This window comes from Hemibagrus wyckioides, linkage group LG15 (assembly GCF_019097595.1).
Source record: "Hemibagrus wyckioides isolate EC202008001 linkage group LG15, SWU_Hwy_1.0, whole genome shotgun sequence".
In the NCBI taxonomy this organism is placed as follows: Eukaryota; Metazoa; Chordata; class Actinopteri; order Siluriformes; family Bagridae; genus Hemibagrus; species Hemibagrus wyckioides.
Window position 1 is genome coordinate 8884921 of NC_080724.1, and position 23422 is coordinate 8908342.

General features: G+C 41.2%; 2 protein-coding genes across 7 annotated transcripts; one reads left to right on the forward strand and one right to left on the reverse strand.

Annotated features, from left to right (window-relative positions):
- Positions 1 to 4306: 4306 nt before the first annotated feature.
- nol9 (nucleolar protein 9) lies at positions 4307 to 15446 on the reverse strand. 4 transcript variants are annotated; one of them, XM_058409446.1, is made up of 13 exons: positions 15314 to 15446; positions 13063 to 13582; positions 11521 to 11743; positions 11312 to 11442; positions 10481 to 10625; positions 9694 to 9790; positions 9073 to 9170; positions 8775 to 8936; positions 8429 to 8681; positions 8098 to 8212; positions 6355 to 6529; positions 5783 to 5916; positions 4307 to 4827 (listed from the first exon to the last, which is right to left on the reverse strand). In XM_058409446.1, exons 2-13 carry the CDS (start codon positions 13537 to 13539, stop codon positions 4702 to 4704), a joined length of 2136 nt encoding a protein of 711 aa, XP_058265429.1. In that variant the 5' UTR covers positions 13540 to 13582; positions 15314 to 15446; the 3' UTR covers positions 4307 to 4701. The 4 variants fall into 4 exon arrangements, with proteins under 4 accessions (XP_058265429.1, XP_058265428.1, XP_058265427.1 ...); XM_058409445.1 differs by lacking the exon at positions 15314 to 15446 and adding an exon at positions 14891 to 14994; XM_058409444.1 differs by lacking the exon at positions 15314 to 15446 and adding an exon at positions 14598 to 14977.
- Positions 15100 to 23223, forward strand: zbtb48 (zinc finger and BTB domain containing 48). Of its 3 annotated transcripts, none has more exons than XM_058409443.1 (10): positions 15100 to 15212; positions 16601 to 17353; positions 18016 to 18378; positions 18486 to 18578; positions 19101 to 19187; positions 19947 to 20101; positions 20802 to 20938; positions 21258 to 21422; positions 21628 to 21716; positions 22087 to 23223. In XM_058409443.1, exons 2-10 carry the CDS (start codon positions 16610 to 16612, stop codon positions 22411 to 22413), a joined length of 2160 nt encoding a protein of 719 aa, XP_058265426.1. In that variant the 5' UTR covers positions 15100 to 15212; positions 16601 to 16609; the 3' UTR covers positions 22414 to 23223. The 3 variants fall into 3 exon arrangements, with proteins under 3 accessions (XP_058265426.1, XP_058265425.1, XP_058265424.1); XM_058409442.1 differs by lacking the exon at positions 15100 to 15212 and adding an exon at positions 15219 to 15643; XM_058409441.1 differs by lacking the exon at positions 15100 to 15212 and adding an exon at positions 15219 to 15387.
- The last annotated feature ends 199 nt before the right edge of the window (positions 23224 to 23422 follow it).

The following is a 23422-nucleotide window of genomic DNA, read 5'->3' on the forward strand; positions in this document are numbered from 1 at the left end:
TGGGCGCAATAGGATTACAAGCATTACCAAGGTAGATATGAATAATGAATAAAGAAGCGATTAAGTACCATCTCGGATGTCGCCGTCTCGAGCTCTTGGGTTACTGGATGGTGAGAGTCGAGATTGTAAACTATTGATTGATATGTGAGTATTGAGACTGTGGCCTAAATATGCAAGGAAAGTCCGTACTGGTGGCCTAAATGCCTACTGGCTTGGCAAGCTTTATAGACATGTGGCATTGTGCACTGAATTTACATCATTGGAACACGTACGTCCACGTGAATGAATTAAGTTGCAATAAAACGTAAGACTTGCTTTCATACATCCGGCATGAATTCATCATGTGTTTCCGAATCCCTGAATAAAATCGACCCGACACGCACACCTGAACCGAGACTCGAACCCGGGTCTTAAAGGTTTCCAAAAGTTACATTCCATCCATGTGGATGATATCATGATAACATAAAGCTCGTGAGCCTTAGTGAGCATTTCATTTATTTCATTACTGTTTAATGCTATATACATAATTCATCCTAGCAGTTAGAAATCTGTTTTATTTAAGTCTAATATCAAAAATGAAATCACGTTTTGATGAGAAACGTGAAACTTTTATTTTTCACCTAATTATGCATAATGTGTTCTCTGACTGGCCACATACTCCATTTTTTTTTCCCCATTGTGAGCCAGAGCACACTCATGACCACTCGTTTCATTTCACTATGTACTGCATCAGCTATATGTGGTTGAAATGACAATAAAGCTTCTTGAATCTTGAACTTGCACCCTTTTGATATCTGCAGTGTCTATTGTGGAAATTGTATTTGTTCGTTTAAATCTCTTGTCCTGCAGGATCCAAACACACTTCAGGATTCTCACTGTAAACCCTAAAATGTGCAGGTCTCCAGGTGAGGTGGTGCTCTTGGACCAGAATTGAGACCCTTTATAGCACCAATGGGGGCGGTGGTAGCTCAAGTGGTTAAGGCTCTCAGTTGTTGACCAGAAGCTTGGGGTTCAAGCTCCTGCACCACCAAGCTGCCACCATTGGGTCGTTGAGAAAGGTCCCCAACCCACCCTGCTCCAGGGACACTGCATTATGGCTGACACTGCACTCTGACCCTGCACTCTGACCCCTACCCAGCAGTTCTTTCTATTCTTTGGGATATGCAAAGAAAGAATTTCACTGTGCAGTAATGTGTATATGTGACAAATAAAGACAACTTAATTAAACAAGAGAAGTCCACTCAGGTAAGGTATAAAACACTCAAGGGAGTGCAGTTACAGATAAATAATCAACAATGCAGTGATACGGCCCGTGATGCAGAATTGAAGTTTATTCTTCTTATACCACAGCAACTTGCAAACAAATACAAATTTTTAGAAATGTATTAAAGAAATAAATATATTTATGCATTGACACTAATATATCATGTTGTGGAATGTCCCAATGCTAGCACATTTTATTTATATAAGTTTAATGTATTAATAATTATGTTTATAACAAGCTTCCCATTGCCAGAATATCTCATTTAATCTGATCTCTGTATCCTTATAGTCCAAGGATTTGGTCAACATACCCCAGTGGTTTTCAAATGAGCACAAGCTAGACATGATTCCTTTAGTCTGCATGAATTGAGCAGGAGCACTAGACCTCACAAAGCTGGTCAAAAGTCAAAAGCTCAAAGGTCAGGGGGCAGGGCATGGGTGTCTCCTGCAGGCTGTGTTGCATCTTCAGATGACCAGCAGATTCATATTTGGTGTAAATGAGGTGAATTCTGGCTGCAGTATACACTGAACTGAGAAATAGAGATCCTGGGTAGGTTAGATAAGACACTACTCAAGGCTAGTGGTTAGAGATGTGTACACTTTTTTTTTTTAACTTAGCAGTAGACTGTCCTTGTTCTTAAGACTTTATTATGGAGATGATAGTGACCTCAGTTGAAAAAAAAAAAATTATCAGGAAAGATTCCTGAAATAACGATGCCTTAAGAGGCAGGGAGTCGAGATCGCCTCTTCATTTGTTTTTTGTCTCGCAATTATAATGACCTCTGTTTTTATCTTGTGTTTATCCTCATCCACGATACATTTTCTAAACAATCCAACCAGAAGCTGACAGGCCGGCGATTAGCAGGAATTGTACAGCTGTGTATCAACTGCATATAGCTGGAAAGAAGTTTTATATTTCTTTTTTTGTGTCAGCTAATGATTAGAGGAGGGAGCTTCAGTATCTGATATTTGACATGGTTCAAAGAAAACTAAAGAGAAAGCTATATAGGGTGAACTATTATCCCTGAGCAAAGAGGAATGTGTAGGACACATGTAACTATATCATCCTAAACATCCTTTACACACACACACACACACACACACTTAGCCGTCAGTGAATATACACTATATTGCCAAAAGTATTCGCTCACCCATCCAAATAATCAGAATCAGGTGTTCCAATCACTTCCATGGCCACAGGTGTATAAAATCAAGCACCTAGGCATGCAGACTGTTTTTACAAACATTTGTGAAAGAATGGGTCGCTCTCAGGAGCTCAGTGAATTCCAGCGTGGAACTGTGATAGGATGCCACCTGTGCAACAAATCCAGTCGTGAAATTTCCTCGCTCCTAAATATTCCAGAGTCAACTGTCAGCTGTATTATAAGAACGTGGAAGTGTTTGGGAACAACAGCAACTCAGCCACGAAGTGGTAGGCCACGTAAACTGACGGAGCGGGGTCAGCGGATGCTGAGGCGCATAGTGCGAAGAGGTCGCCAACTTTCTGCAGAGTCAATCGCTACAGACCCCCAAACTTCGTGTGGCCTTCAGATTAGCTCAAGAACAGTGCGCAGAGAGCTTCATGGAATGGGTTTCCATGGCCGAGCAGCTGCATTCAAGCCATATGTCACCAAGTGCAATGCAAAGCGTTGGATGCAGTGGTGTAAAGCACGCCGCCACTGGACTCTAGAGCAGTGGAGACGCGTTCTCTGGAGTGACGAATCGCGCTTCTCCATCTGGCAATCTGATGGACGAGTCTGGGTTTGGCGGTTGCCAGGAGAACTGGAGAACTGACTGCATTGTGCCAAGTGTAAAGTTGTGGGGTTGTTTTTCAGGAGCTGGGCTTGGCCCCTTAGTTCCAGTGAAAGGAACTCTGAATGCTTCAGCATACCAAGACATTTTGGACAATTCCATGCTCCCAACTTTGTGGGAACAGTTTGGAGCTGGCCCCTTCCTCTTCCAACATGACTGTGCACCAGTGCACAAAGCAAGGTCCATAAAGACATGGATGACAGAGTCTGGTGTGGATGAACTTGACTGGCCTGCACAGAGTCCTGACCTCAACCCGATAGAACACCTTTGGGATGAATTAGAGCGGAGACTGAGAGCCAGACCTTCTCGTCCAACATCAGTGTGTGACCTCACAAATGCGCTTCTGGAAGAATGGTCAAAAATTCCCATAAACACACTCCTAAACCTTGTGGACAGCCTTCCCAGAAGAGTTGAAGCTGTTATAGCTGCAAAGGGTGGACCGACGTCATATTGAACCCTATGGATTAGGAATGGGATGTCACTAAAGTTCATATGCGAGTCAAGGCAGGTGAGCGAATACTTTTGGCAATATAGTGTATGTAAGTAAATTGTATGTACGTACATAAGTAAGTCAAAGTTAATATGCAAGTAAGAAAAGTAAGTAAATAATTAATGTGTGTAAGTAAATAAAGAAACCAATTAAAGGACATAGAGCAAGTAAGTAAACTATAAATGTAAAAGGAAATATGTAAAACAAAGACAAGTATAGAAAGTAATAATTATTTTCATGAATTATACACATAAAATTAGTAGGTAAATAAGTAGTAAAATGCAAGTAAAGTAACAGATGAATTTTGTCTCTTTCTAGAGATTACTACAGCCTTATCTACATTTTGATCATATTTTTGGTCTCTCTTTCACTGCAGTCTCTATTCACAGCTCTTATTCACAAAGGATAAAAAGTTTCAAAATTAAAAAGTGCAGTGTGTAAAAAAATATTAAAAAGTGATCAACATGTTCAAAATGCCATCTTTTGTCTTTTCTCACCAAAATTACTTTCACCCTTAAGCATGGACACTCAAGAGACATGCTTGTCATGATCGACAAACTCACTTAGACCTTTTGGGTTTTTTTTTTTTCCCCTTTCACTTCCCACCCATCTGTATTTAACTGCACATCATCTATAAACAGCATGTGCAAAACCACGAGTGAAGACTGCTATGCGTCAAAGTCTCCCATCTAGAGGTTTGAAACGCACGCTATAAGCTCAGTGAAAGACAAAGTCCTGACAAAAAGTGAAACCCGTTTTAATATCTTACAGTCTGTACAGTCCAGAAATGTTACCTGAAACAAACTGACAAATGAACAGTATGCAAGCAACCCGTTACTAATGATATTCGGAAATATGTGAACAAAAAAGTCGCAAACACAAATATAATCAGGCAACGATGTTTTATCCTAAGTGTGTTCCATATGGCAAGGCGCTGACTTAGGACTCTAAAAACTACCGTTCCCATCATGCACCATAATCCAAAAAAAATAAAATAAAATAAAGTCTTTTGTTCTGTACATCCGGTGGCAGCTGTAGCCTCTTTATTTGGTATATAAAACAAAACAATTACAGATACAAACGTCATTCGCTGAAAGAGAAGTCCGTACAATGAGAGCTTAGTTATTAAGGGTTTATTAATTGGGTTTAGCCTTGACAAAACCGGATCTTGCGAGCCCTTTGAAGACGTGGACTTTTCCCGCACCGGTGATCTCGAAGCTGTAATCTGTGGTGACGTAAGGGAGCTCGGTTTCAACACCGTGCTGAAATGGAAAAAGAAAGAGACACTTGAAATTTCACGGCTGGGATATTTAACAAGGAACACAAAGATTTAGCTGGAGGGGGTTGGGGGGTAAAGACTTGACTGTGCTGTGCTGGAGTAATTGCTAATGGCACTTCGGTAATTAGCTCTGCATCAGTGAGCAAAATAATTTTCTAATCAGCTCTATGTGTGAATGGGATTCTGCCTCATTTTAGATGAGACCAGGAAAAGCATCCTACATCGTCAAATCGCCATAATAATGAAATGATAATCGTGATCAGTGACAACTAGAAGTGTCTTCATCCATGTTTATAGGTTTATAATTTGACACTGAGTTCTTGGAAGTTCAGCCACATCAGTTTCTGAGGTGAGGCAAGTCAAGGTTCCTCGGTGGGACGAGGGGCATGGTGGAAAAGCTTTTGCTCTGTCGAGAGCAGGCCGTGATTTCAGGATCTCAGGGATCATGTTATTCTGAAATAAGATATGAAATCAAGCCTGTGTTATTAACTCTCCTGATGATCAGAGGGATGCTTAATGCTTGTGGGAGCTCATGCATGTGTAAGAGCATGGATAGCGCTTTCCTCAAAACGTGTTGCGATGTCCTGTGGTTTGTTTGGCATCTCAGAGGAAGTGTCTGCTAACCTTCACAAATATAAGCAAAACCCCGGCATTTACTGTGTACGGAAATTACACTTACACCCAAACACAGCAGTGTTTGTTAAAGTCTTTCACCCAACCAGCTGAGCGCAAAATTAAGGTTTGAACATAAATAAAATCATGTTGATTCGATGAAATATATTTCTTTTACAAAATAGACAGAAATACCCAGTTTTGATCACAATGTCTGTGTGTTTTCCACAATCAGACTGGGTTTCCTGTATGTGCCATAGACGATATAATAAATAGTGAATGAATGAGTGAGGGAGTGACTGTGTGAGAACAGCATAGACTTTTACCTGGACAGTTAGAAGGATTTTAGGCAGTGTGATCTCCCCTAGCAGCAGGCAGTTGACCTGCCTCAGGGTTGCAGGAGGCACTGGGGTGACTAGAAAGTAGAGCCCTCGAGCCATGTCCACCCCTCTGAGGACACCTTCAACAAAGCAGGACAGAAATGCGCATGAACAGCCAAGTCAGTTGTTATGTTTACACTGTGTTTGACACTGCAAATGACAAACCACAGACTTTTTTTTTTTTTTTTGCATAACATGTAGAGGACGATGAGCGACAACAATAGAACGACAGTGTGGTATTTTCAGCCTCAACTGTAACGCCTTGCAAAAAAACGTTTTGATCCTGGCTTTTTTGCGACTAGCGTATATATCTTACGTAACCTGAGAGCTGATATGTTCTGTGTGAAGAAAGTCTGATCTTTTTAAGAATACGGAAGAAAACCTCATTGAGGTTTCGTCTTGCTCACATTGACTCTTGCAACACATTGCTAAAGATGCTTCAGAAGCATTATACCTTATGCATGTTGTTTCATACATCCTTGATCTCTGTGGAGATAAAAGAAGTATTGTGTACTCACCTAGGCCCACACACTGACAGATGGGTGTTTGAGACAGCAGCACAGGTCCACCTCTTCCTGTTACTTTTTCACTCAGACAGCACAGAGCCACTAAACTGGCGTTAGCGGCGTACAGGATGTGGTTGGGTGCCACGTCACAGTGTGTGACTCCAAGAGCTACAGCCGAGTGGGGCACCTATGAGGATACAGAGAGAGAGAGAGACATAAGTCATGTGAATCAATAAAGTCTTCCATCTTGTTCAAGCCAGAAAATGTCAATGGTTGTGTTTCATTATTAAAGCCTGTGCAGTAGTGCAAAGTTGGTCCATTTATAATAAATCATTTGACATGCCAGTTAAATGGAACAGACCATAAACAAGGCATAAAACACAACATGGCATACAGTTAAGAGGAAAATAATCCTCAACAAGGATTATTTTAATAACAGCGCCTCTTTTTATTTTTATTATTTAAAGAAAGACAGCATGTACATACAAGGATCAGGCACAACATTATGACCACCTGCCTAATATTGTGTTGGTCCCCCTTTTGCTGCCAAAACAGCCCTGCCCTGTCGAGGCATGGACTCTACTAGATCCCTGAAGGTGTGTGGTGGTGTCTGACACCAAGATGTTAGCAGCAGATACATTAGGTCCTGTAATTTGGGTCCACTTGGTCCACACCTTGCAACTTAAAGGATACTTATAGGACTTAAAGGATACTTTTGATAGATACTGACCACTGCAGACCGGGAACACCCCCACAAGAGCGGCAGTTTTAGAGATGCTCTGATCCAGTCGTCTACCCATCACAATTTGGCCCTTGTCAAACTCACTCAAATCCTTACGCTTGCCCATTTTTCCTGCTTCTAACACATCAACTTTGAGGACAAAATGTTCACTTGCTGCCTAATATATCCCACCCACTAACAGGTGCCATGATGTGGGGAAATTCAGTGTTAGTCATGTCCTGTCAGCGCTCAAAATGTTATGTCGGATTGGTGTACATATATTTTTATCCAGTCATACTTAACTTTCTGGAACATCAGTGAAACAAGTTAGTTCCCATTATCGGTTATGTTACAGCCACTATAAACATTCATTCCATCACCAGATTTTCTTTCTTCCTCTTTCTAAAAAAAAATGCTAGCAATGCATATTTTTTGCATCAAAACAACGTATCAGATGGTAACTGGTTTTGTGTTCAACCAGAACCGACTGTTCAACAGCACCATGCTGCATGCTGTACTTTTTTGTAAGATGAGCTTTTGGTTCCTTCACACTTTCTCTGTGGCTGATCATCTCATTACTTCCTTACTTTTCTTGGAAAACAGCCAGAACGTCTGGGGCTCGTACATTGCAAGCTGCTGATATGAGAAGCTGAGGATTTTGTTGAATCTCAGCCACGTCCACACAAATCCACCTATGCTTATGCTGAAAGTCTTCCTCTTCTGAATCAGACATGTTTTCTATAAGTCAAAGCCTGACCTACATAATAAATGCAGACTTCAGCTTCATTTGCTTTTTGGTGCTGGATTTCGGTTGATGTCGGAATGAGTATTACTTGACAATCGATACCAAAGCACGCTATTTCTGGGTTGTGTGCACGGCATTCAGGAAAACATTTAAGTAAAACTAAAGATAACTACGTATCAGTTTAAGATCATGTTTGCTAGGGGTTGCATTTTAAATAGGTTAGTGAGGATTTTGTTTGCATTTGAATGAGTAAATATGAAACTGGTTCTGACAGCTCTTTTGTGTTCACCTGGTAGGGGGTGAAGCAGTGCAGGGGGCGGATAGGGCCAGGTTCTGCAGACTGCAGCTGGCTGAAATAACCCAGCAATGCCAGGTCGCGTAGCTCGTTACTGCGCTGGTGACGCCTGCACGGAAAAAAAAATTAAAAAGCTTACAGCATATCAATTACTGTGCAGTGCTTTTTCTTCTTTAATTCAATATACCTTAAGTCAAGTTTGGAAATCATTATAAACTGATAAATACATAATGATGCGTCTCATGATGCGTCTCGCAGCACTACTCTTAGAGAAGCAACATCATAAATCATTCACAGCTGCCTGCACTTCATTCTCATGGCTTACATTTCCCCAGCGGTCCCTGCTCCTTCAAACTCAGAGTGGACGCTGAGGAGCACGTGACCCCGTGCTGTGAGCTGATTGGCTTGTTCCCCTGCCAGGGCCGACTGTGCCGGGGGATGTGTGTGCCAGCCTTGTGCAGAGCGCAGGAAGTCGGAGGTGAGGGTATGGCACTGGGGCGTGTCGCCGTAGCTCAGCTGCACCACATGCGTGATGGAGAAGAAGCGGATGAGGTCCACCAGCACCTGGAAGCCATGACCTGTGGGAGATTGAAGAGGGGGAAAATGGCTACTGACTTGTACTGGTCTAAACTCATAATCCTCTATGTAGCGGTTTAATGGTAGTTGCTGACCTTTGACCCATCCCATGGTGTTAATGATGACTGGGTTCTCTCCGCTGTAGTGTTTCCACAGGGATTTGAGAGAGTCTAGGTAGCGGTCTAGATCAGACTGGCAGTCTGCCTGGCCATAAAACACCATGTGCTCCGGCTCTCGCTGGTGTGTGAATGGAGGGCCTGAGAGAGAGAGAGAGAGAGAGAGAGAGAGAGAGAAAGCACAATAACTGTTTCAAGAACAGCTTTGGAAATTTCATCAGACCTGTTGCCTAGTCTTATGGATACAGCTTGTGTATTAGCAGTGAGATATACACACCTAGCAGTGGCTCGGTCACTGTGATTAAAGACAGACAGCCAGGAGGTGTGAACTCGGTCTGACCAAGATCACACTCTAAATACTCCACACTTGCAGTGCTGCACACAAAGACACACACACAAATTATGATTTACAAAAAAACACCTGTATACTGTATACTTTTAATCACCTTCCAAGCCCAGGACATGAGGCTGAAGCATATTTAACAGCAAGTGAAGAATCAGACATCACCAAACCTACTGTTGTTCTGATTATTGCTTGTGTCTGATGTATCCAATCTTATCCACAATGGGTGGGTGTGGTTTTTCATCAATCAAGCAGGAGCCACACCTAATTCCACCTGTTTAATCAGTTGATCTTGGCTTTCAATAGACTCAGGTGTGGCTTCTGCTTGGTTGGAAAATTAACCTGCACCCACACTGGCCTTTTGCGGATAAGATTGGACACCCCTGGTTTAGAGGCTGTGTAGCACACCCTAGGCACTGTGAAAAGCAAGTATGCGGGGATACGTCATTCAGAGACACGCCTTGTAGTAAGAAATGACAACTTATTCATGTCTTACACAAAGAGTGCTGTATGGAATGCAGAATGAGTCGGAGGTTTCATCACAATGGCACTTACTGGTTAAGCAGGCTGTTGATGAGGTGTCTGTTGAAGGTGGACTTGCCGGAGTTCTTGGCTCCGCACACGAGAATAACAGGACATCGATCAAAATCTCCTGTAAATATAAAATTCAGCTTTGACTATTAATTTTAGAGACTTAAAGATTTTTTAAACAAGGGTTAATCACTAAAGCCACTATAATGTTTGTTTTATTGTTCTTTTAATGCCTTGCCTGTGGCTATTTTTCATTAGCCCTTATTATAAATAGCATTCCAACAACAGCAGCTACAGGAAGTCCTTTCCTTTAACTCTCTAATGACCACAGCGGCATACACTGTGTTTAGACATACTATCAGTGGCCACTTGAATAGGAACACCTAAGAGGCCAATTCATGAAAAAATGACTATTTCGCGCACTCAATAGAGATCTGTTCAAATCATTCATAATGCATGTGATGTCTCCAAAACATTCTTGCTAGCATGCTGTCATTTACATTTCTGGCATCTGCCCATATCCAGAGAGATTTAAAATTTATCTTATTTTATACAACTGCACATTTGACACAGGAGTGGCAGCTTGATGGACATGGTATTTGAATTCAGACACCTTAACCACTAAGCACATCTCTTCTGTCAATATTAGATTGATTAAATATACACAGAATTATCTCCACCTCATGCATCCAGGACATGACTATTAAAAACTTATGTTGAAACTCATGTCTCAGTGTGTGGAAGTATTTTATGCTGTGCTAGTTTGAAAAAAGACATCACACTGTAACGTGTGGTGTGTATGTGTGTCTACCTTCCCAGGCACTGAGCAAGCTGCTGAGGGCCTCTTTGTAGCTGTTGGATGCCACTAGGCCAAGTGCACAGGAACCCTGCAGCGCTGTAACACCCACAGCTGAGAGAGCTGGGTTATATACGGCAGCCTGAGAGCGCAGCTCCTTCTGCAAAACACACACACACACACATCATCTTCAAGATTCAAGATGTTTTCTACAGGCTTTCTGTGGCTGACTTGTGTGTCTGCATAATCTTTCTGTCCTGATACAACACACCTGCACCCAAACTCAGGGTATAAACTAACACAACATAAAAATTGGGTTGAACCACAAGCACCTAAGGCAACTGTAACCATTCGTGTATCTTCGCATCAGCAGCCAATCAGTAACACAATCTGACATAAACCAAGACCCTCTTTCTCAGTTGTAACATTTACATTTAACATTTTAAGCAACACTGGAATACTCTTTTAAACATTTTGTATTATTCTCTCACATGATTCACATTGATGTATGAAATCAGGGGGCAGGTGTATTAAATTTATCACCTTTCTTTCCTCAAATATAGCAATGATTTTTGCTCAAACTGGACAACAAGAGATCTGGTGATGTTCTGGTACAACCGACTGCTGATCCCTGTTTTTCCTAATTGTGTACTATTTTGATTTTAATATCAGTGCCACTAGATACCACATGATGATCAAACAGATTATAAAGCTAATAAAGTCATTGCATTTTTATTGCTCCATATAAAGCTGTATATTTCTTTTTATTGCTAAAAAAATCCTAATTTGTATCCTGGATAGTTGGCAATAGGATGTCTGTTGCTAAAAGAAAGGTTGTGAGCTCACCGAGCTGAGGCCAAAGAGTTGGTTGAATTCGTCAAAGCTGCCCAAGAATCGTGTGAGTGACGTGTCCAGCGGCTGAAGCAGCATGACGCACGAGCCCGCATCCACCTCGCTCAGCAGTCTCTTCCGCGGCTCTGCAACATGGACACACAACATAAGTCATACTGTAAACTTTCTAACCTCTGCCACATAGCTCTTGGGTGGAATCTTACCTGACGAGAGGTACTTGCGGACGAGGCCCTTGGCCTCCAGCTGGCTTTCCTTTCTGCTCTTGGTGGACGCTGTGCACTCGGTCATGGCCCTGATGGTGAGGGGACAGTGGGACGGTGGCGAGAAGAGCGGATAAGGCTGCTGTCCCTGTTCTATGGTGAAGCCCAGCACTTCCACACGACCGCTCAGGCAAGTGAGGAGACATGTCCCTCTGAAACACAGCGACTGCAAACACAAGCAAGAGAGCAGAAACTCATAACTCCAAGCCTGATGACAAAATTTACACTGCAGCATGGTAGAAAGACTACAGCTGGGAAGCAGCATGCTTGTGCACAGTAGAGCCTTCATTATAGGAAACAAATCATCATACCATGAGAATCTTAGTCATAAACAAGCCTACACTTTAAAACCACTTCATATGGCATGTGGCAATTAAAAAAATGCTGCATGTAAGAGGTTCCTGTAGCATAACACAGGCTGATTTAAAGACACACCTACAAAAGCAATTACAGGCATGCCCAACATACACAATATAAACCTGAAAGAATGGATAATGGTTTTCCACTCTTGCTGCTAATGCGGTAAATGGGAATGAAAACATTACTCTGTGCTTAATGGTTTTTAGAGCCGAAGCACGATTCAAAGAAACTTATTCAATTTCCATGAATATTTTATCAAACTCTCAAAAATGGGTTTTTAGCTCATTTAATACCTGCTTTTTGGCTGTACTAATTTGCACAAATATGGGGCAAAATGATTGAGGTTGGGTAAACACTTTTTTTTCATGCTTTTGAGCAGAAACATCCCAGTTTGCAAATTCATTATGACTAATGTGTATATTTGCAATCCTTCAGACACCCTCTCAGTAAATCTGCTCTGAAAATGACTACTACTAATACTACTACTACTAATAATAACTACAACAACAACAACATGACAGTGTTTTCCTTTTTCCGAATATTAAAAACTAGCAGTTTTGTTTAAAACACAAAAAATTGGCAATGTGAGAGCTGTGGACCAGAAAGTGCACCTTAGTACCGAACCCGAGACTTCCTGTAGGAGGTGATGTGGGTTCAGTTGCACTGGAACAGTGCAGTGATTTCTGTGAACGTGAACGCACCTCGTACTCGGTTCTGCATTTGTTCAAGATGTAAAGTTTGTGTGTTAGCCGATCGTTATTGACATTGTAGGTTTCCACAACACGTTTGCAAAAGCATTAGGGCTTAATAAAATTGAGTGGTTCTAAAACAAACACCGCTGTGGGGCATTGGGAACAATCCAACTGGGAATCAGACTGCAGTAAATGTGTCCAGTGTGAAAACAAAATAAACCTATTGTGAGATAAAAACTAAAATCCCAGACACAAAACTGTTCCTGGTGTCCAGGGGACGAATTTATTCACCTCTGATTTGTTGCAGGAGTTTCAGCATAGTGTGTTTAATATGTTCTTTTATGGTATATATGAATCTTACGCACTGCTTTTTGAGAACTGCTTCAACTCTTCACAGCACAAGAACATATGGTGGGTTTTTTTTTTTAATTACCTGGCTTTGCTTCAGGACCAACACTGTGTGGTTCTGGGAGCGGTCATACTGCGCATGGTATTCAATCACCTCCTCTTCCTCTAACTGATTTGTAACTGACTTCCCTTCACCACCTTCTTTCTCCAAACCGTTCTGCAGAATGCTCTTGGCGTAGGACCTCCAGTCCTGGGAGTCCTCCGAGTCGCTCCCCATCTCCAGCTCAGCTCCTCCGTTGGTGTGGACGTGAGGGAAGGGTGCAGACAAGGACTTGCCTTTCGCCTGTGATACATGTCCATCTTCGGATGTTACGGCCACGGCCTTGTTGTAGTTTTTCTGTAACCGCTTCACTTTGGGTTTCTGTCTGTGTACAAGTTCATTCTCAGACTTTGCTGTTGAAGGTCTCGGACTGGAACCGGAGGGGTCCGCGAACCGGATTTTCTTCCCGTGGGTGCGCCACTTGTTTTTCACGTGGCGTTTCGAGACTCTGTGCACTTTCATGGTCAATGCTTGTGAACTTTCATTGGCACTGGGTCACTAAAACCTAGAAAAAGAAAGACAGACGTAAGGATATCATCTGCACATCAAATGGCTTGAGACAGAATTCTCGGTCTCAATCTGTTTCGCTACGTTGATGTATTTACTTTTAAAACAGGATAGCAGAGCTGTATTTAGATGAAAAACATTGAGATGCACCACACCCCCTGAATCTAAACAAATTTGACAGTGACTTAACAAAGAAATGCTGCACGTTTTAATATTTACTTTGTACACATTTGTACAATGTTGACGCATTGTACACAAGAATGCTGTATAAAGACAGGGCTGCGTTCTAAATCTGTCTGAGGTAGCAACATTCCAACTCCCCAAGTTGGTAAACCCCTGTGAAAACTTTCACAAATCCTACCCTCTTTCCTCCTCCAGTCATTTTTGTTGTTGGAACCAGGGAAGATGCACAGCTAATACTGCAGAGTAAGACCTGCCCCTGGGAGCGGGACATATACATTCTAGAGAGCATTTTATTGGGTGGACACAAGACTAGTACAGGATGCGTCATTCCCTGGAGTGAATTTTTCTTTTTAATGTGTAAATTTAAATACTTTAGTTAGACCTGACAGACTACATGTAGTCGTCAACAAGATAACCGGCTAACACACTTAACGGTGAAATTTCTTTTGCTTTATAACGAAATTATCCTTATTTTCTGCTGCTTGTCCTGCGTCACCGAGTGGTCCAATTCGATACAGCACGTTACTGGATACCTAGTGCACTACACTGGCTGTACAGCCCATTAACACTTAGCCTACTGAGGGCACATTTGTAGGGAGCACGCAGCCATTTGCGATGCAACCAGTGTCACATCAGTTCAACAAGAGAACCGAAATAAGTGAACCAGCACGGAGTTAACACGGACTACTTTCATTTTTATTCTTATTTACATTGCACAGAACACCGTGTAGTCCACATCCACTCGGGCTGGTCAATAATTACACACATATATCCGCAATAAATCCTTAGTGAAGCATTGCAGGGTAACTAGCTAGCTAGCTAGCTCTTACCTCTTTGTGTGAAAAGCGGATGAATAGAGAACATTCAAGAACCCAGAGCCATGAACATTAAATGCACTATTTAATAAATAAAAATAAAGTCTCGGGGTTTTATGCAGAATTTATTCGGCTTCCTGGATGGCTGGGAAATTAATTACCAGCTCCGCCACTCCATGTGAGCAGGCTGACTCCTGTAATGTTAGCGTTAGCGCTCAAACGGAGGGTAAAAGACAATGCATTAACACCTATTTATGCTCTAATGTGTAAACGCTCATACGTGAAAGCATAAAATAATACAACATTACCGCGATATTATAGAAATCTGTACAATACAGCCTGCTGTTGTCTAGCGTAGGCTAGAAAAGCGGTATGGACCGTACAAAGAGGTGGACAATACAAAAGTATCCCGGAGTTTGAATCGGATTTTTTTTTACTTTTTAATATATAAAAAGTACGATGTATCTGTACGATTACATACTTCATTAAATTTATAGCTATGTAAAAACATGAAGACTGGCTTTATAGTTTGGTAACATAAATGGGATGTTATTAAAATATTTCCCAAGCAAAATATAAACCCTTTGCGAAGTACTGCTTGGCCAACGATTATACGGTTCGTCTGAAAAGGTAAGCGTAATTTCCTGGTTTTCCTCCAACATGGCGTCTTTGTTTTTTTAGTCGAATAAAAACACATTTCGTGCTCAATATATTATTAATTTACCACATACCAGTTGTGTTATAGGTTAGCTTCATATATGACGGAACATTGCGCGGGGTTTTAGAGCCCGGATCGAGTGTGAGGGTAAGTCATTCACCGCTGACCTTAGGGAGCGTCACTAAAATACACACATCGAGCTCAACGTCGAGTTAACAGAACCGGACGGATGTAGTGCAACCATTAAGGCACTGGATTAAAATGTAGTGAGTGCATTAAGGGTCAATTTATTAGAAACATTTTAATTATTAGAAGATGTTATTTTCACGCGGGGCTGCTGCGACAGTGCCTGAAACTCAGGTCGTCATTGCAGGCAGTATTTCATGCCACAGTGAAATTACAGGTCATTTATTTATTTTATATCAAGACTTCAAATTCTTTAGGCGATCATGCCAAATAATGTTTTATCTATCTATCTATCTATCTATCTATCTATCTATCTATCTATCTATCTATCTATCTATCTATCTATCTATCTTTTATTTGTACATGGCATAAATATACAGACCTACTCTTTAACAAAAAATATTATTAAAAAAATCATTAGATAGATAAATTATCTATCTATCTATCTATCTATCTATCTATCTATCTATTTATTTTATTGTACATGGCTTAAATATACAGACCTACTCTTTAACAAAAAATATTTTTTTAAAAATTCATTAGATAGATAAATAAATAAATTATCTATCTATCTATCTACCTATCTATCTATCTATTTTATTGTACATGGCCTAAATGTACAGACCTGCTCTTTAACAAAAATATTTAAAAAAAAAAAAAAAAAATTCATTAGATAGATAGATAGATAGATAGATAGATAAATAGATAGATGGATGGATGGATGGATGGATACTTTATTCATCCCAATGGGAAATTTACGACTTCCAGCAGTATCCACAAGCATAGGTAATGAATAAAAGGTGATGAATAAAAATAATAAAATAGAGAAATAACAAAAAATACAAAATACTGGAAATATAACAAGATATAATAAAGTAAAATATAACAAAAATATACAAGGGTACGGGTACAAGCTTGTTTGTGGGCGTGTCTAATTTGCATATTTAAATAATGTTGCTTTCTCAATCATGTCAGATTCTTCTGTGACTTACTTTTTTTTTTTGCTGCTGCTGATCAATAAATTCTGCAATGCACAAACTGTTGAAGGCATTTATTGCAAAAACGTGGTCTGGTTGAATGAATACCTTTAATCTCTTATATATCTCTTAATTGATATGCAGTGACAAGTTATGTAATTGCAATGTGTTTTTTTTTTCTGTCATGTCCATATTAGCCAGTCTTCATGGAGAGAAGCACACTAGATGGTGCTCACGCCCAGTGGGTGTTGTCCGAGCTCAACCAGCAGAGGGGGCTTGGAAAGTTCTGCGATGTGAGGCTCAACACTCTGAGCGGTCAGGTGTTCCTGGCCCACCGCAACATCCTAGCATGCTTCAGCCAAATTTTCAAGGACGCAGCTTCCTCCACACCGTGTACGGAGATCAACCTTCCGCAAGACTGTCCCGTTGATGGACTTGAGCTGCTGCTGCATTTCTTCTACACTGGTGAGCTCCATCTAAACAGCCATAACGAGGCGAAGGTCCGACAAGCTGCGAATGGCTTGTTTGTTCCTGATTCGCTCATTCCTGCTCAAAGTTTGGACAGGATTAACGGTTCGCTCTGTAACGAATTCGTCGAAGGAAAGCCGCTTTACCCCTCACAGACTGAGGACACCAAACCGGACATGACTGCTATGCCACTATCAGTTTCCCAGCAGGAGGTGAAAAGCAACGGTGAAGAAATCTCAGTGAGGTCAGAAGCAGTAGTTGTGGAGCTTGACGAGTTTCCCAGCACCAGCACAGTCACCGTCACTCGATCCGGCAGGAGGGTGAGGGGCCCCAGCAGGCTGGCCAGAGATGACTCTGTTCCTGTAGTCACTGTAAAAGTGAGTGCAACAAGAAGACGAACTGCAGCTCCTGAGGCTAAAGATGAGGGCATCATCTCAAATGATGGAGAACAGAGCAATACACAAATGCCAAGTGAAGCTGAGGTGATTCATGTTCGCTATCATAATATCATAATCTTCTTCTTCCGGCTTTTCCCTTCAGGGTTCGCCACAGCGAATCATCTCTCTCCACCTATCTTCTACACCCTCAACACTTGCACCCACTAACTCCATATCCTCATTTATTACATCCATATACCTTCTAAAAAGTTAACTATAAGGATTCTGTGAAAATCAATTTTCATAGGTGAAGTGAGCAGAGCAGAGCATTTTACCAGTGACTCCAGTTTAATTAAAGAAGGACACAATATTCTGTTTATCAGGTTGTAGGTACGTCCTAATCCTATAGAGCATCCACAAACCATTGAGTTCCTGTTATCACTTATGTTATAGCAGCTATAAACAGTCATTCTCTCACTAGCCTCAATATCTTTTTCTGTTTCTTAAAGCTTATGCTGCACTGTCTTACTTTGTCTTTGTCCTACTTCACAGTTACAGGAAATGAATCCACTGACCAATCAGAATTAAGAATTTATCATCTGCAAAAGATTCTATAAATTTGTTTATTGTTTTAACACTTTCATTATTGTCTCTGTCCTATTTGTTTCTGGTATGTCAGAATGTAATTCTGCATCAAACTCCAAAGTGAATAAATACGATGTTTATAATAAACACCCTGGAACCGGTCGAACTTTTCTTCTCTGCAGAACGGACCCAGAGCTAATCAGAACAACGAAGAGGAAGAGGACGGCGTGGAAGACACGGATGAAGAGTACACGCCTCGGGATTTGCCCGTCACGTCTCCTACAGCTCCAAGAGGGAAGCGTAAACGGAAAGGAAGCGCCAGCGGCAAAGAAAATGGAGGCGGCACTCCGAAAGAAATCAAGAAGGGAACTGTTCAGTGTCCGACGTGTCACAAAACATTCCTCAGCAAATACTACATGAAGGTACACAACAGGAGGCATACGGGGGAGAAGCCGTTCAAGTGTGACAAATGCGGGAAATGCTATTACAGGAAAGAGAATTTGCAGGAGCACGAGGCAAGGAACTGCCTCAGCAGGACGGATATGGTGAGATCATATACACTCGGTGTTAAGGTGAACACATCAAGTGGTGTGTGAAGGAATACAACTCTTCCCTGATGAATCACTAAACCCAAATATCTTCTTCGGTCTAGATGTTTTTCTGTTCCAGGTGTCCTCTGAGCTTCAAGAAGAGACAGGAACTGCGAATGCACACAGTCTCACACACGGGCGAGATGCCAAATAAGGTGATTTCCCTCCAAAATTGCATCACAAACAATCATGTTTTTTTGTTTATTTGAGAATAAATACAGTCCTCTGTGTGTTAAATAAGGAATAAATTACCCCAGGACATGCTGTTATTGTAAAATAATCAGCGACGTGGTGTTGTGATGCGACCCAGCGTGGAACAGAGTCACTGATTGTTTTTTTAAGGAACAGTACATCCTAAAGGGGTTTATTCTTTTTCTATGTACAACAGATTGCAAAAGATTAGAATTCATGCTTTGTATCCATTCTTTTTATCCATTTATAGTTATATTTGATATTGTGGAATGTCCACAAAACAAGTTATTACTTAGAGTATAGCAGCTATAGAGAGTCATTTACTGATGACTTTTTATTGGCTTTCTATAATAAGTGTGAGATTTATTTATTTATTTATTTATTTATTTATTTATTTATTTATTTATTTCTCGTGGACTTTAAATAGTTTTACTGGAAGCCGTTTCTGATCCTGTTGCGTTTCTGAACCTTGTGTCTGTGTGTAGTGCACGTCATGCTCGGAGCAGTTCATGCAGAAGAAAGAGCTCAGAAACCACATGATCAAGGTCCATGGAGCTCCGAAACCGTACGCGGTAAGAACCAATGTTTTTGGACGTTTTTTTCAGCACACTAATGCCAGTTCAGCTCAGGATTTATTTAAGTTTGTTATTTATTAACACTTTTAACACTATACACGATTCACACAAAGCAGCTTTATAGAATCAGCTGGGATCAGCACAGGACAGTGTTTATGATTACAGCAGCAGCCGCTCTACAGGAACACGTCTCAAGTCATGTCACATACACAATGATACACAGAACAAATAGAGCCAATTAACACTAAGGTAAAATTCTGTCTGTTATTTACACACACACACACACACACACACACACACACACACTCTTATTCTGTCTGTTATTATACACACTCTCAACACACACACACACACTCTTATTCTGTCTATTATTCACACACACACACTCTTATTCTGTCTGTTATTTACACTCACACACACACACACACACTCTTATTCTGTCTATTATTCACACACACACACACACACACACACACTCTTATTCTGTCTGTTATTTACACTCACACACACACACACACACACACTCTTATTCTGTCTGTTATTTACACTCACACACACACACACACACACTCTTATTCTGTCTGTTATTATACACACTCACACACACACACACACACACAATTATTCTGTCTGTTATTTACACAAACATACACACACACCCTTGTTCTGTCTGTTATTCACACACACACCCACACACACACTCGATATTAAAAATCTTGGCTTCATTCTTGAATGTTCCTGTTTTTTCCCCTCTAGTGCCCACTGTGCCCCAAATGCTTCCTGTCCCGTACTGAGCTCCGCCTCCACGAAGCCGCCAAGCACCGGGGGGAGAAGCTGTTTGTGTGTGAGGAGTGCGGTCACCGAGCGTCCAGCCGCAACGGCCTACAGATGCACATCAAAGCCATTCACAGGTTTCCTTTCCAACTCCATATCAGACATCCAATAGATCCAGCATGCAGCGCAGCACTCAGCCTAGAAATTCCTTATCTTTAAACATATCCGTAGACATCCGTAGCTGGGACAGAAACAGACGAGTGACAAATTAAAGGAATAAACAAATGAAGTGTGGTAGAAAGCTGTTGATGCACAAGCCACCAAGAGCACCACAGGATTATTTATATATATATTTTAAATATTGTTTTTTTTATCTTTATATTCAATTCATTTTGTTCATTTTACTGTATATAGTTATTTCAAGAGATAAACAAAATGTATACAACTAACCCTAAAAAATGAATGGTGCTATAGAAAATAAAGATTATGTTGTTATTATTTTGATTTTTAGATCAGATACAGTGATTTTATCACGTTATGCACATCAGCAGTCACTGTACTTTGAAGCCACCAGTAGGCGGTTCTACTACTTGTTGCCATAGTAATAACATCTCAGTGGGTGGAGCAACTAACAATCCAAATCAGTTGTCCTGTAGCTAAAATGAAAAACATTCTGGAGGGATATTTTGGCGTTTTGTGTATAAAATTGTATATACACAGCGTGGATATGCATCATATCATAGTCCATAACCTTTCTCAACTTTGGAGTGATCGGTCACGTTTTGTTTTTGCTGTCAGTTTGAACACGGCACATTTTTTTTCCCCGTTTGTCTGCAGGAAGGAGCGTCCATTTGTGTGTGAGATCTGCAATCATGCCTTCACCCAGAAGGTCAATCTGAACATGCACTTCCGTACACACACAGGAGAGAAACCGTATCAGTGCCACCTCTGTGGAAAGACCTTCCGCACTCAGGGTAATTCCACTTCTAACCTACCTAACCTTCCAGCTGACAGGAAGGACATGCTAACTCAGATAACTACTCTTTACAACCGTGTTGAGCAGGAAAGCATGTGCACAGCTGAGGCTCTATATACAAAATAAATACTTTACTTTATGTAGCTTATATATAGAGCTGTTGTCTAGAGACATACAGGTAATTAGAGGACACTTTGAAATACCAAAGAACTGTCTTTATTTATTTCTAAAGTTATATTTAAAGCACTTTGTGCTTTGTGAGATTTTCTAGTTTGAATATGAGTCGTGTGTGTGTGTGTGTGTGTGTGTGTGTATAGCGAGCCTGGACAAGCATAACCGCACACACACGGGTGAGCGGCCATACAGCTGTGAGTTCTGCGAGCAGCGGTTCACTGAGAAGGGGCCGCTGCAGCGCCACATAGCCAGCAGACACCGGGAAGGCCAGCCACACTCCTGCCCCATCTGCAACAAGACCTTCAAAGGTGAGAAAATTCAGGTTAATCCAGAGAAAATAAGTGTTAAAATGTTTTCAGTTTTTAAGCAGAAGCCTTTATTTTTGTCACATAAACATTATAGCAGAACAAAATTTTATTTTATTTTATTTTAATTTATTTATTTATTTATTTGTGTACATGTACAGCATGACCTACCGCCAGTTTCAGAAAAGCATCTTGTTTCTCTTGTCAGCTATCGAGCAGCTTCGTGTACACGTGCGGAGACACAAGGGCATGAGGAAGTTCGAGTGCACCGAGTGTGGCTACAAGTTCACCAGACAGGTACAGAGTCACAGAAACACCCAAACATCACAGTCAATTGTTTTCTTCACCTGTCTCAGCTTGGGTGATGCAGTACCCCTGGGGCCAGGGGGTGTGTTGGTTCCCCGCTCAGGCCCAGCCGGTGCAGATTAGTGATACAGATTAGTGATACGAGATCTTCTGACCAGTATCCCAGAGCCTTAATTGTTGGAGTCATCTTTGCCCTGTCCCCTCACTGATTATTTTTCTATAACAGTCTATGTTAAGAGAGTGTTATTCCTTATGTAATCAACTTCCCCACAACAGCACACCAGTGCTTATTAATGTTTTTTTTACATCACACCTTGTCAAATTTTGTTGAAATTCGTTGTTTCTTTCGTCTTGCCTTCAGGCTCACTTGCGCCGCCACTTGCAGATTCACAACCGTGTGGAGAACTACACCCCACGCCAGAGGAAACTGCGCAACCTCATAGTGGAGGATGAGAACACTGAGACTACGTCTCCTCCTCCTACAGCAAGACAAGACACGGCAGACGACGAAGCCCAGACAGCCGTGCCGGAAAACGCGGAGCAGCCAGACTCCGGCGTCGTGAAGGAAACCGAGCAGGAAAGTTTCGGCATGGACACGGTGATGGAGGTGCTGGTAACGGACACGTTTCCCATTCAGTCAGATCTGGTGGTGGAGCTGCAGGGTGACGGGGCTGATGGGAAGGCTTGAGGGAGGAGATGATGAAACAAGGCGCAAAGACCAGGTTGGTTTATTTCTGAGGATGTGCCCAAGCAAAACAAGCGCAGGATACGTGTGGCAGCCATCTTGAATACACATACGCATTAAAGTATTAATCCAGCTATCCTCCTAGACCCCTTTTTTTTTTTTTACACAATTGAGTCTCTCTGAGATGAACAAGATCATAATAATTTACAGAACTGTACTAGAAGAGATTTAGAGCAATCATATCCGGAAAGTCGTGAAGGTGAAGGTTTTCATTCCAGCCAGCAAGAAGCCATGCCCGTGTCTATTAAAAAACAAGATTAACTGTTAAACAGGTGGAACTTTTATCCTATTTTGCAAATAGCTCATAGGTTTTCACAAAATCATTACAATATTCAACTTAGATATTATCTGTGTGGCGGCTCCGGAAAACCCTCTCATCGTGTCAAATTTGCTTGTTGACATCTTTAATCTGACACATTACACAACATGATATTTGCAGGAAGATAGTCTAGAGATTCTAAAAATAGATAATAAAAACATGGGCAGTTTTAAGGGATTATATTTACACTTTATAAATGCTGAGCTATCGCTTAAAAAAAACCCCGCATGACTTTATTCAGCTAAAGCAACAAACGCAAAGGGAAAAACGGCAATTCACTGAAGGGGAAAGGACACAGGATGTGAATTACTTCATGCTGCCTGACACTTAATGTTAATAGACAAGAAGGCAGGGCTGCTGTGTCTCCAGTCAGTTGTTTATTATTAAGTATTGATCACACAGGTTTTTTTTTTTTTTTTTTTACTTTTGCCCATCATCAGTCTCTTGTAGGCAGAAAAATCAGAAAAAGGCAGGGCTGGTGTCTTCTCATGCACACCTTTTTAAGGAAATACATTTATAGTTTCTCAAAGTGTCTGGTGTCTGACGAAGCTGTAATGTTTACTATTTGCACTACCAGAAATCTGCACTGCAATCCAATGGGTTTTCCTACACCGGCACATATTTTCACTTATA

Coding starts and splice junctions, on each gene's coding strand:
- nol9 (XM_058409446.1), bottom strand. CDS start 13,539: ATGAAAGTGCACAGAGTCTCGAAACGCCACGTGAAAAACAAGTGGCGC. Junction 11,443..11,520: donor CCGCAAGTACCTCTCGTCAG/GTAAGATTCCAC, acceptor TCCATGTTGCAG/AGCCGCGGAAGAGACTGCTG. Junction 9,171..9,693: donor ATCAACAGCCTGCTTAACCA/GTAAGTGCCATT, acceptor CTTTGTGTGCAG/CACTGCAAGTGTGGAGTATT.
- zbtb48 (XM_058409443.1), top strand. CDS start 16,610: ATGGAGAGAAGCACACTAGATGGTGCTCACGCCCAGTGGGTGTTGTCC. Junction 18,579..19,100: donor CGGGCGAGATGCCAAATAAG/GTGATTTCCCTC, acceptor GTCTGTGTGTAG/TGCACGTCATGCTCGGAGCA. Junction 20,102..20,801: donor CACATCAAAGCCATTCACAG/GTTTCCTTTCCA, acceptor GTTTGTCTGCAG/GAAGGAGCGTCCATTTGTGT.